General features: G+C 31.5%; 1 protein-coding gene across 5 annotated transcripts in view; it reads left to right on the top strand.

The window, feature by feature from the left end:
- PACRG (parkin coregulated) overlaps window positions 1-13,286 on the top strand; it is a 610,713-nt gene that overhangs the window by 367,167 nt on the left and 230,260 nt on the right. Inside the window, exon 5 of one of the 5 annotated variants that reach the window (XM_031968393.1) lies at window positions 11,436-11,482. The exons of the other annotated variants lie outside the window; for them this stretch is intronic. Coding sequence (XP_031824253.1) covers window positions 11,436-11,467 — 32 coding nt within the window. The 3' untranslated portion in view covers window positions 11,468-11,482. Of the gene's footprint in view, window positions 1-11,435; window positions 11,483-13,286 lie in introns of those variants that run through there. 5 annotated transcript variants of the gene reach the window in all.

The raw sequence follows: 13,286 nt of genomic DNA, 5'->3' as shown, positions 1-13,286 counted from the left end.
TATCAGAGATGTGCTCTTGCCTGATAAAGGTGTCAGAGCTGGAGCACCTTGTTATTCTTTATAGTAGATTTTAAGGTGTGTGTTTCACACCCCTTACATACTCTTCTTGTACTACTATCATAGCTAGAAGGTAAATTCTAGTTGGAAGTGTAATAGATCCTTTTGCATGATTGATTTTTGCTTGTGTATGAGTTAAAGTAAGAAATGTAATGTGGTGCAAAGAAAAATAATGTTAAATTTCAATTAGGGCCTGGTTTGAATTCTTTCTCTTAATACCCATATCACCCTGCTCAAGGGATTTGACTTCTCTAAGGAGGGTATGTGTATATTAACCTTAAGGTCCTTTTCAGCTGTATTTAAATCTATAATATTATTGTACTATTAATAAGTATGTATTCCTTCAAATTATTTTTCAGGGAAAAGGTACATTGTTTTAAATCTACAAAGTCCCTTCACAAGTTTTTATAGAGAGGATTAGATTGCCTCCTATCATGACTACCCACTAGCTAAATCAATACAATGTCATTTGAGGATGACCCAAAATGTGAATGAGAAAGGAAGAGGCTAATCATGGAATTGAATACCTTGTTAGAGACCAGATTTAGGGTGACTCAGTTACAAAAGTTTTAGAAGTTACCCCCACTTAAGTTTAAAAATTGTACCCATCCATCCCTGGTATAGTCACCTCAAGCTTTCAAACATCCTATACCACATAGGATTTATAGATGTAGATCTGAAAGGGATCTTGAAAGGGATCGATGATTCCTTATATTTTTCAGATGAAAAAGCAGACCCATTAAGTTTAATCAACTTGTCAAAGACCCAAGAGAATAAAGTACATTTGCAATGTCCCTGATTATACCTAACTTCATGTTGCTTAGAAAGTTCTGGTTACTCTTTGGTCCCAAGTTTGCTAGATGTCCATAAATCAGCAAACTGACATTAAAAGGAAATTAATAAAGGCAAATTGAATATTTTACACATGCCTATGTGTGGAAAGGTGAAGAACTTAACAGATTAATTTTAAGCACATATTGATCAGAGACTGTTAGCTAAAAGTAGATCAAGCCTATAGGCCGGATATGTGATTTTAGATAAGGCCTGGACTGCATTCCATCGTCCAAAGAAGGGATTATGTGACCAAAGCTGTATATCACATCTTGTCTACTGCATTCCACTGACCAAGAAGGGGAATAAAGGTTTATATGACCGATCACAACAGATAGAGGGTGGGATTTTGGAGGTTCTTTGTCTGAAATGTATAAAAGCTGTGAACATTTTCAAGGGAGTGTCTCTCTCCTGCTGTGAATTTGGCTCACAGATCAGGATGGGGTCTACTTCTCAAGATTCTAATAAATAATTCTGCTTTCAATGAGTGATCTCTAGTAGTCATTTTGGGTAGGTCTTTTTGTCCCAAACACCTATAACTATGTAAAACCAAATAGGTTTTAAACATATGACCAAAAAATTTTAAAGATTAGAAATATAGTTGTGGATATAACAAAAAATAAAGTTATATATTTCTATATATAAATCAATAATGTAATTGTACATTAATAATGTAAATAATAATGTAATAATAAATTGTAATATATAAAGTCAAAATTCATACAAATCAAAGTAATTGTTCAGAGGAACTGGTATTTATGTGAACTCTATGTACTATAAACTGTGTCAAGATGCAGAGGATTTTTTTTTATTTAAAAGCCTAAATTCTCAAATTTTCCAAAAAGTCACAGATATATTCTTCAGATTAATAAATTCATATGAACTGATATTGAATGAAGTGAACAGAATCTGGAGAGCATTGTACACAGTAACAGCAGTATTGTGTGGATGACCAACTTTGGTAGATTTTACTCTTCTCAGAAATAAAATGATCTAAGACAATTCTAAAAGACTCATGATGGAATATGCTACCCACACCCAGAGAAAAACTATTGAGTTTGAATGTAGATTGAAGCATACTATTTTCATTTTTAAAAAGATTAATAAATTCAAAATCATCCCAAATCTATTTCTACATGTTTCAAAGCTTTCCTTCTCTTAGGACCTATTTCTTGAATGAAGTCTCCGTTGATATTGTCAGATTGAAAATCTTTTTTCTGATCTGAATCTATCATAGCACTTAGAACCTCTCCTTTGTACTTATATTCTAATTCATAATCAAATTATTGATATACATAATTTATCTTCATTATTAGATCATAAGATTTTCAAAAGCAGGGTCTGATTTTTCTTTATATCCCTGGAATCTATCCCATGGTCTTGTACATAAGAGGCAGTGAATAAATGGTTCTTGAATTTAAATACAATAGAATTTTCAGATCTCCTTTATAGCGGAATTTCATGAATTGTAAAAAAAATTCTTATAAGATAAATTAGAGAAATATAATTGAATTTATTACAATAGATATAATAATAATTTATGATTGTCTTCATTGTCAAATTTTAACAATATATTCATTGCAGTAACCAAAATGTAAATATAAATAATGCTTAAAATTCTCATTGTAATACATTTAATAATATTTACAATTAAATTATTCACTAATAACTTATATTGAAATTTCTTTTCACATGGATTTAATAGTGAAAATTATTATTCCAAGCTTTGAAATTCTGATTTGGTTATTTTTTTAAAAGATATTTTATGGAAGGAGAGAAACTTTTTTATGCAATTTACTTTATGTAATATTATTTCCAATTACTATTTTTGATAAAAAGCTATTAACTTTTTAAGTTGAATCATTTACAAGCTTCTTTGTATCTAACAAATTACCATATTAATACAAAAAAAGTGGCAGAGGATAGTCCTTCTTGGAATAGAATAAAATATTTGTTAGGAAAGTCATTTATTTCCCATATGCCATATACACAACCATTGATTTAAGCATAGTTATAGATTGTACATGCTCATAGACTCAGTGACATCTTACATAAAGAATGTGAACTCACAAAAAGAGACCTCCTAGGTCAGCTATTCTGATCACCTGAATTTGCCAGGACGTTTAAGAACATCATGCCTCCTGTTTTTGCACAACATTCTAGTGGTTCTTGGAAGCTACTTTTTCTAAGAATGTGCAGTTTATTTATTCTATTAATATATGACTTTGTAAGATTTTTCTTAATATTTTAGAAGGAAAGTATAATCTCTTCTTAGTAAAATTGGGGACAATGATTGAGACATCTTAAGCCAACCAGCATGGAAATCACTTATCACTGCAAAATGATTTTAATAGTGAAGGTTTCCCAAATAAATATTTTTGGCATCTAATGCTCTTTAACAGGGCATTTGAATTTCTTCTCTGATAGTTAATGTGACAAGCATGCCTGTTAAATGATAGCTTTGTTATAAGAAACTTTTCATTATTAAAAACTTCTGATAAAAAAGCTAACATTTAAAGAATTAATACTCTTAGATAGTAATTAAAGGATAAATTCTAATTATTGTTTAGTATCTTGGCTACAAATCTTTGACATCTGTAAAGTTAGAATGATTTCAAAGTTAGAAGATTAATATTAATATTTAGTTAGTACTTTTGATTTTGGAATAGCTTGATTTAATTGGCTCAAAAAGAAGAGTTCAACTTGTTTCCTACTGTACTTCCTCCATTCCCCAAACTATGTAAAATAAAAATAAGTAAATATTTAGTTCATTTCAACAGTGTTTCCTTTGAGTTATTCAGATCACAAATCACTAAAACATTTTGGTGGGGATACAAGGGAATGCTGGAGCCAATTGGAATTAACTTTTGAGAACTAATTGTTAAATTTTTAGCAGGAGCATTTCATCTCATGAAATAAGCAAATACCAGACATTGGGGCTTGATTTATTGTTTTGTGAACTTTCTATCAAAGGAAAGCCTTAATATAGATTGTATTTAAAATGTATATCATAGGTATATGTGGAAGAGGTAAAAAGTCAGTTGTTAAACAGTTACCATCATACCTCTGGTGAGGTATAATGGAAAGAGCCTAGGACTTGAGCTAAGGGTTCAAAACCTACCTCCTCTCTTTAATTTCTAATGTGAACATATATAAATCACATAACTTCTCTGACCTCTGCTTCCTTATCTTTAAAATAAATGAAACAATATTATCTAGTCCTTAGAGGTGTTTTATGAAGAAATTTGCTTTATAAATCTTAACATGCTGCATAAATGTGAAATGTTATATGGTAAGACAATGGATTCTTTTTTTAAAAAAATCTTATAAAGACTGTACTAATTACACATACTATTTTAATGGGCAATTAAGTGGCATAGTGGATTAGAGTGCTGGACCTGGATTAGGGGAAAATTCTCTTCCTGAGTTCAAATCAAGTTTCAGGCTCTTAGAAACTATGTGATCCTAGGCAAGTCATTTAATACCAGTTAAAAGTGTTTGACTCATTTCTCAACTGGAAAATGAGCTGTAGAAGGAAAGGGCAAACATTTCAGTAACTTTGCCTAGAAAGCCTTTAAATGGAGTCACAAAGAATCATATGGGACTAAAATCACAAATATTATTGTGTTGATTATTTATATAATAATAGTGCAATTTTGTTAAGCATGAACTTAAATTTAAATATGCAAAGTATAAAATAAAGCTCCATAGAAATTGATATTTAGGTATTCATTAACTTTTAATTATTTAATGAAATGTATTTCCAGTCTTTAACTTCATGTCTTATTAAAATATATACTAAAGCCTAGAGAAATGTTTTGTCAATTATGATTGACATATGCATCAATTATGCATACATTCTTAACCTTTTATTTTTTCATAAGTATTTATAATGTTATGATATATTGATGTGATTTTATTATGTTTTATTTTAAATTATGTATATTTCATTTTATATAATTTATGTATTATAGCCCTATATAAAATAACATTAATAATGGCCAGTTGATTATACTGCTTTAACTCAAACATTATAATTAAGAAGAAAAGAAGAAAACAATACCTTCTCTAATTTTCTTCATTTTGTGATTTATAATAAGGCTCATCCCTTCAACAATACCTAATTAGGTATCTCATTACAATGTCTTAGACAAGTCATTCAGCTTGATTTATTTCATCAGCCAATGTTTATAGCCGGAATAATGTTCTACCTAAACTAGCAGCTTTGTTTCAAGTTGTTGTTTTTACTGCCAAATCTAAAAACATGCACGAAGAATTCCCAAATATAAGTTTTTTTTTTACTTACCTAGTTTTTATATTTGTGTCATCTTCTCTAAGGCTGGATATAATTTCCTTCCAATCTGTTTGGATACATCCCTACAACACACACTGAATAGTGCAATTTAATCAAATACCCAGACTTTCTGATACAGTAATCTATTTTCATTTCTGTTCAAATCATTAGACCATTTTTAATCAACTGGTTAGTGATTTGTGAGCCTTGGGATGCATAAGTTAAAAAGTCCATCTGAACAACATTTTTGGTAGATAGCATTTTCTATACTATTACATGTGTAAATTAGAAGAAGTATCTTCAAAAAATGTTGGTTTTGGTCATATTTTGAAAACTTTTTATGTTGAATAAAACTATATTTACTAACAATTATTTTCTTTCATTTTTTAATGGTTTTGGTACATGTTCAGACCTTGAATGTAATAAAACTTGATTACTTTATTTTAAAATGTATCAAATTTAACCATTAAAAACACCATTCATCATGAATACTAGTTTGTCTTCTGTGTAAGAAGAAAATTGTGCTGATGATGTTATTTGCTGCACAGTTCACATTGTCAGCAGGACTTTAGCTTGAAACAATTCAAGACAATTGCAAGAAATGCACTTTAGAAAGAACAGGTCATACTATTGTCCATTGAAAGCTCTGAATTAATTGTAACTTTGAAGGAAAAATACCTAGTATTCACTTTGAAAGCTTGGTGAAGATGAACTGCTACTGGTAATGATCAAGAAAAAGGTCACTCTGTTTAAATTATTGGCCCTAGATAGCCCCTTCTTAAATATCCAGTTAGCTCAAAGAGAACAAAAGAGAAACATAAAAGAAACAGAGAAGACAAATGAATGTGATTAGAAGTTCAGAGGCATTTTCACTGTGTTGCACAGATGGAATAGAATCATAAGAACTATATAAATTTTGAAAAATCTCATAGAAACGTGCTTTTTCAAAAATGGAGAATGCTCATAGGATCAAGAGCCTTGTATTTTACTTAGAAAATCTAATGCCAAAATCACTGAATAATGAAAGACCAAAAGTATAAGTGAATTAATATCTATAATAATAGATACTGGATATCTATAATAGTAGATAATAGTATTTATATAGTGCTTTAAGGTTCAGAAAGCCTTTACATGTTATCTCAATTGACCCTCACAACTTTGTGTGGTAAGTGCTCATCATAGTCTGATATATATTAGTACTAGTCTCATTATACAGATGAGGAAACTGAGGCTAAGATACTAAATGACTTGCCCCAAGTTAAGCAGCTATTAAGTGTCTGAGGCAGGATTATGAACTCGAGTTTTCCTTGCTCCAATTCTAGCACACAAGCTAGCTTCTATATAACTACTTTAAAAATTAAAGAAAATTTGATATGAAAGACCATCACCATTCTGTCAATGAACATTTATTAAGTGTTTACTGCATGCCTGGTACTGTACCAAGCCCAAGAATGTAAAAAAAAGTGGTCCTCGTCCCAAAAAGTATACAGTCTAATAGAGGAGACAACATGTAAATAATTAGGTGCATACAAGACATCTTCAGAGTAAATGGAGGATCTGAAAGAGAAAGGAATTAGTAACTCATGCTAACCAAGAAAGGACCTGAGAGATCATCTATTCCAGCCTCCCTCCTAATGAACAAAGTAATCAACATGTAAATAAGTATATAGAAGATGAATAGAGAATAGAGAAACATAATCTGGAAAGAAAACAGAATTAGCAGATGGGCATAATCAAAAAGAGACTCAAGGACATCTAATATGATTTTCCTCCAAATATAAAAAAATATCTTCCACCACATTTCTGGGCCTTGTCATCTACAAAATAAAATGTTGGACTTTATAATTTCTAAATTCCATCTTGTTCTATTACTTTGATCCTGTGATCCTCTAACCTTGACAAGCCAAAACATGTAGCCTCAGCTTGAATACCTCCATTGAAGAGGAATGCATTGTCTAAAAAGCCAGCCTATCATATTTTAATAGCTCTAGTTGTCAGAAAGTTCTCCTTGTTTTGAGTGAAAATATTTCTCTTAAATTTTCATACATTGATCCTTATGAAAATTATACATATATAGCCCTATGAAATTATACATCATTATAATCCCTCTTCCATATAATAAAATTTCAAGTCTTTTAAAGCACTATCATGCTCCATCCTCCTTTCTTCTCTAGACTAATAATCTGACCTTCAATTACATAGTCTTATGTTCTGATACCTACAGTGAACATGCTTGACCAATTTTTTGCTTTCTATACTACTTCAAATCATTCCAATATCCTCAGGAGGAGTACTTAATAGCATCCATACTAAAAATTAGAGGAAGTCATGTAAGAAGGAATGAGATGCCACACTGAATATATATAGTAATTAGGCAATAATGATAATAGAGATGAATGCTTTAGAGGCAAACAAAAATTGATAAGGAATTGAAACAACCCTTCCCCATGGGACAGAGACATTACCGCTGCCAATCCATAAAGAGATAGTAGCTATCAGTTACTTGTACAAGCTTAGTCTTAAATCACTTCACTTCCACAAACATCAAAAATCCAGAGGGACCTTTTAATCAAATACTCCTGAAACACATGCTAGTTTTCCCCACTATAGCCATACCTATTCACTATTTACTACTATGAATATTTTGACATTAGTTAATTGCTCTTTATTTTTATGATTTATTTTGTATTTGACAGTCATATAGACATAGTAGGAAGCCAAGTTATATAATGCTACATAAAAAAGAATTATATATAAACAAATAAATGGATAAGCACAGTTGAAATAGAGAAATAAATTACAAATAGATGGAATTAAAAATTAAAAATATATACATGTGTACATATATTCAAATGCATAAAAATGAAAACATACATTTTGTGTGTATGTATATATTTATATATACATATCTATTTGTATATCATATGTTATTAATTATCTTGTGAGAGACCACAGGTTTGACCATGAAAATAGAATACCAAAATTACAAGAACCATATTAATTTAATTCAACAAACAGTCATTAAATTCCTTGTAGCCTCAGGGAAAACTAGTAATTAAAGATAAGGACAGAGTGGATAAAAACTGCATCCAATATCTAGGATTTGGAAATTAAAGACATAGCTGAAGGTCCAAAGTCTTGAGGAATAATCAGGAGTGAGGAAAAGCTCATATAACTGACGGGTCAGGTTAAGACAATGGATCAAAAATTACAGGACTCATTAACAAAGCAACAATGAAAACAAGAAGGAAAAATGAATTTGGTAGCAATTTGAAGATTGATTTGAAGGATTGTAGGAGTCCGGTAGACTTGGGGTGAGGAGAGGGGAAAAGATTACTAAGATACAAATAAAACTTGAGGTTGTATGATTCTGAGCAAGTCATAAACTCTCTATGCTCTAGGCAGAACAGTGATAGGAAGAATTCCCTCATCTAGAAATTCTTCATGCCATTGAAATCACGGACCTAATCCCTCCTCCTAGCTCAAAGATCCACAACTCTGATGCATTGTCTAAAAATTGTGCATGTGTCTTTCCAGTTTACATATCAAGTTACTACTCAGATGGAGGGAAGTGCTATTATTGTTGAGTTATGTGTATGTGTGTGCACCTCCCCAGTATATACTCCAAATTATTATTCAGATATTCTGTTGCCAGAGTTGTGTAATAGCAGGATTTAAGACTTGTTGATAATGCTATCTTTTAAAGTTAGGATAAATTTTTGAATCATCCAAAAAAGTAGCTGAAAAAAATCAAATGCAATGTAAATAACAGATTTTGTTGTCCAGTCCTATATAAAGTCAAGACTTTGTAGACCTTTTGTTTGATCTGTAGCATAAAACTCTATCAGTACAATCTTAGTGGCATCCAGTATAGTATGTAGCACATATAAGGTGCTTAATGAAAATTTATTGCATTGAATATCAAAGGATTTCGTAACATCTTGATTTGGTTTTCTATTTCTTTGTTCATTATTATAATTTTGAATAGCATGATGTCCAAGAAACAAAATTCAATGATAAATTTCTAATCTTAATTCTTGATTAAAAAATTATATTGTAGCTAGAAATCTTTATACACTCAATCAAAAGTTCTCAAATGTTTTTAATTCTTCTGTCTCCCTGGTTTCCTTGTCTATTAAAATCCAGTTACTTCTCATCTCCACCCTTTCCTTTCTATTTCCACTTCCATAACTGTAGTTAAAGCTCTCAGGAAGAACTTCACACCTAGATTACTGCAAGTCTCTTAATTGGTCTTCATGCAGCAAAAAAGTCCTATCTGGTGTACCATCTTGTGGTGGAAAGCCACACTGCAGTTCTAGGGGCACATAACAGATAATGCCCAATTTTATAACTAATATATTTCAATTCAGATTAAAACAATTCAGATTAAAATCTTGATAATAATGGGGAGAAGTGAAATGTTGGCTCACCTTTCTTCTTCACATGGTGACTTGTATGTAATCTGGTAGTACCTTACTTACATTTCCACATATTTAGGAAAAATCCATGAAAACACCAAAATAATGTTTCCTTTTCCCTACTTGAAATTTCCTATTTTTATTTAAAATTTCAAGTGATACTTTATTGACTAAGTCATAGTTCTAAAAATATCCAAAAATTTTAAATAATTGCATTAATCTTTAGTAGATAATAGATAAAGTAACATGGTTCCCTGACATTCTTCATGATGTTGGGGAAATTACTTAATTGATTTAATAAAAAGAAAAATCTAGGAACTCTTGTCTCAGCAGCTAGGTGGCATAGTAGATAGAGAATCAAGAGAACTTGAGTTCATATCCTTCCTACATCACTAACTAGCTATGTTACCCTTGACAAGGGTTCTTGTAACTCAAGCTCAGGTTGCTTCAAATTCCTCAATTGTAATATGGATTGTTGTAAGAGCCAAATAAATATTTGTAAACTGCTTAGAACAATGCTTGATGCTCTTAAATGCTTGCCTCCTTCCTTCTCCATATTCTAACAATAATGTCCCAGAAATAAAATGAATGATTAATTAAAATGAAATCATTAATTAAAATAGATGATTAATCACTATAAGGAAGCCAAAGAATAATATCATCTTTATAAAGATTGTGACAAAATTATAAAATTAAATATGTTTCCCTGACACTTGTAACATTCACACACACACACAAAAAAAATTCATTGGTGAAATTGTAAGAAGCTGCTTCTGAAGTAGTCATGGAAAAAAGTTCCATAAAGGGAAAGGTATAAACAATTAGGAAGGCATCAAGAAAAGTAAAAAATGAGAATGAGTAAAGTATATATTCAATGACATCACATTCTACTGTTATAGATTCTTCTGGGGTTGAAAAACTTTGCAGGCTGGGAAGAACTAGGCTTTCTTGCCAAGTCTGAGTCATCAGCAACTCCTGAAGGGCAAAATCTCTTCAAATTCATATGTCATCCCATAGGTAGGAGGACAGTTCTTAATTTTGTTCTGACTTGATACTATTAGCTGTGAAACTGTAGGGCCTTGATCACGAAATATCTTACAAAGGCAGAATAACATGGAAGTGCAGAAATCCCTAATTGCATTTCTTTATCATCTTATACAATGTATCAAAGAAAGGATAATATTGCTATGGCAACATTTTGATGTTCATCTTCTTGGACTTGATGTTTTATATGGAACCATCTAAGTGATGTGCAGAAAATAAAGGACAACATGGGCCACTGAATTTAGCACACAGCAGACAATCAGGAGATATGGCTTCTGTTTTTGACTCTGTCCTTGGCATCTTGTGTGATCTTCAGGAAATCACTTCTCTAGCTAGAAATCATGAAAAAATGCACGTTTCTTGTGTACTTGACTAGAATGTTCTTATAATGACTTAATAAGACATTTTCACGATTCTTCTTACTAAAAATTGTGTATACCTTTTAGCTAGTTTTTTTTATAGTCAAGCAATCTGTTATTCTTCCTTTAACTACTGACTTAAAACCTCACTGAGTCATCTAAAAGAAAGAATTTAGCACTGACTTTCTATAGAAAGTTGTCAGAATCTTCAGTAATGACTAGGGCATTACAAAGCACTTTATAAAGCATTTAAAATGCTTTGTAGTAAGAAACCACTCTCCATATGTCAGTTATTATTAAATAATTTCTAGATATTATAATGGAAATAGATCCTAAGAAATAGTGTCTGTATACACAAGTACTCCATCTATATGCACATACAACGTTCCTACCACAAATGATATTCAATCTTTTCTCCCTTATTCCTTCTAGTCTTGACTATCTCCCTTCATTTCAATACCTGAGCCTTCTGCTAACATCTGGTGAGCATGGACTGGGAAGTAAGAAACTATAAATACATATTTCTGCCACCTGCTAAATTTTTTATTATGTTTAAGCCACTGTGTCCTCCCTGAGTCTCAATTTCCTCATCTATAATATGAAGATAACAACACTCAGGCTACCTCTCTCACATCATCCTCATGTAGCAAAAGCATTTTTTATACCTTAAAATGTTATAGGAATGTGAGTTATCATTTATAATACTCTGTCTCTTCTGGGTTTCATGATCATCTTGTACACAGTGGACAAATCCAAAACACCTTTTTTACCACTCTGATTATAAAGTAATTATTAATAATAAATTATTTTAGTACATACATACCAGGCATTTCTTTCTTATGATTAGACAGTTATGTAAACAGAAATCCACATCTCCATCTAAACCATCCAGAATAAAAATCATAATCAATTTTCATGTTTAATAACTGCATCAACTTTGAATAGTTAGGAAGTTTTCTGTTCTGCTTTTAAAGTACCTAATTGTGCTAGAGCTTTATCCCTCCCCTGTAAGACATCCATTCCTAGTCAGTGTCAGAAATTATTAACTGTCTTGATATTTCACTAGTATAGAAATTCTTCCACTTTTCTAGTCTTTAATGCATTACCTGTTTTTCTTTGACATGATCTATGAGGTTTCATTCAGAGTTTTGCTCTTGCACTTTTCTATTTTTATTCTAACCATATTAACCAAATTTCTTCCAAAAGAAATCTGCTTGCCCATACAGGCATAACTACTTTTATATAGTAAGGGTCAGAGTTACCAAGATACATAGAGGAAGACACATTCAGAGTTAGGGAGTGGCATTGAGAAGACTGTCAAGGACACAGCAGAAGCTATTAATTGAAATATAATATTTAGAAAAATATTTATTAATATATTTTGTTTTTACATCACTTTCATATCTGAATATGTTCCTTCCTCCTCCCCTGCCCAGCAAGCCATTTCTTGTAACAAAATATTTAAAAAGCAGGGGGAAGGCAAATCAAAGCCAGCCATGTGCATGATTTTCAACACAAGTCCTCCCTTTATCCTGAACTACATACTAGTTCTCAGAAAAAAGGCAGTATGAAACACACACACACACACACACACACACACACACACCCCTGCCCCTCACTACCACCATCACCACCAAATTATATACTATAGAAAACAACAAATATAAAATCTGGAAGACAACAGTATATATGTTTACACATTAGGAATGTGCCCAGGGCCTTTAATCTGCCTAGCCCTGCCAATGTTTCATCCAGCTCCTCCTCCAGTCTTTCATCTCATAGTCTCCTTTGTAAACCTCCAGAACAGATTTTGTCTAAGCAATTTTGTCTAAGCAACACTAGCAGTATTCATTGAGCCTTCCTTAAATAGACTACTTATATCCTCTTCAAGAAAGTATCAATGAAATCAGTCAGTCTCACCTTAATAGCCAAGTATGATGTGCTGTATAGTGATGTCAGCCCAGTATTTGGAGTTAGAGAATCTGTATTCAAATGTTAGCTTTTTAGTACTTGTTATTTATATTAACTTGGTCAAATCATTGAATTTAACTAGGTGCAAACTTCCTCGCTTGTAAAATAATGGGAATGGAACTAGATGATACCTATGGTCTTCTCTAGATATAAGTTGATAATATTTAATGAAAGCTTCTCCAGACAGTCCTCAACTTGGCAGGGCCTCACAGGCTATGAGACATTTGTACTTACCTCTATCTCCTTTGATCTCACTATAATAACAATGTCTCTTCTTGAAAAATTCCTGAATAAATTTTTTACAAATTCATA

This window comes from Sarcophilus harrisii, chromosome 4 (assembly GCF_902635505.1).
Source record: "Sarcophilus harrisii chromosome 4, mSarHar1.11, whole genome shotgun sequence".
Lineage (NCBI taxonomy): Eukaryota > Metazoa > Chordata > Mammalia > Dasyuromorphia > Dasyuridae > Sarcophilus > Sarcophilus harrisii.
Note: the sequence above shows the minus strand (reverse complement) of the source record. Positions and strands in the feature narration are given on the sequence as shown.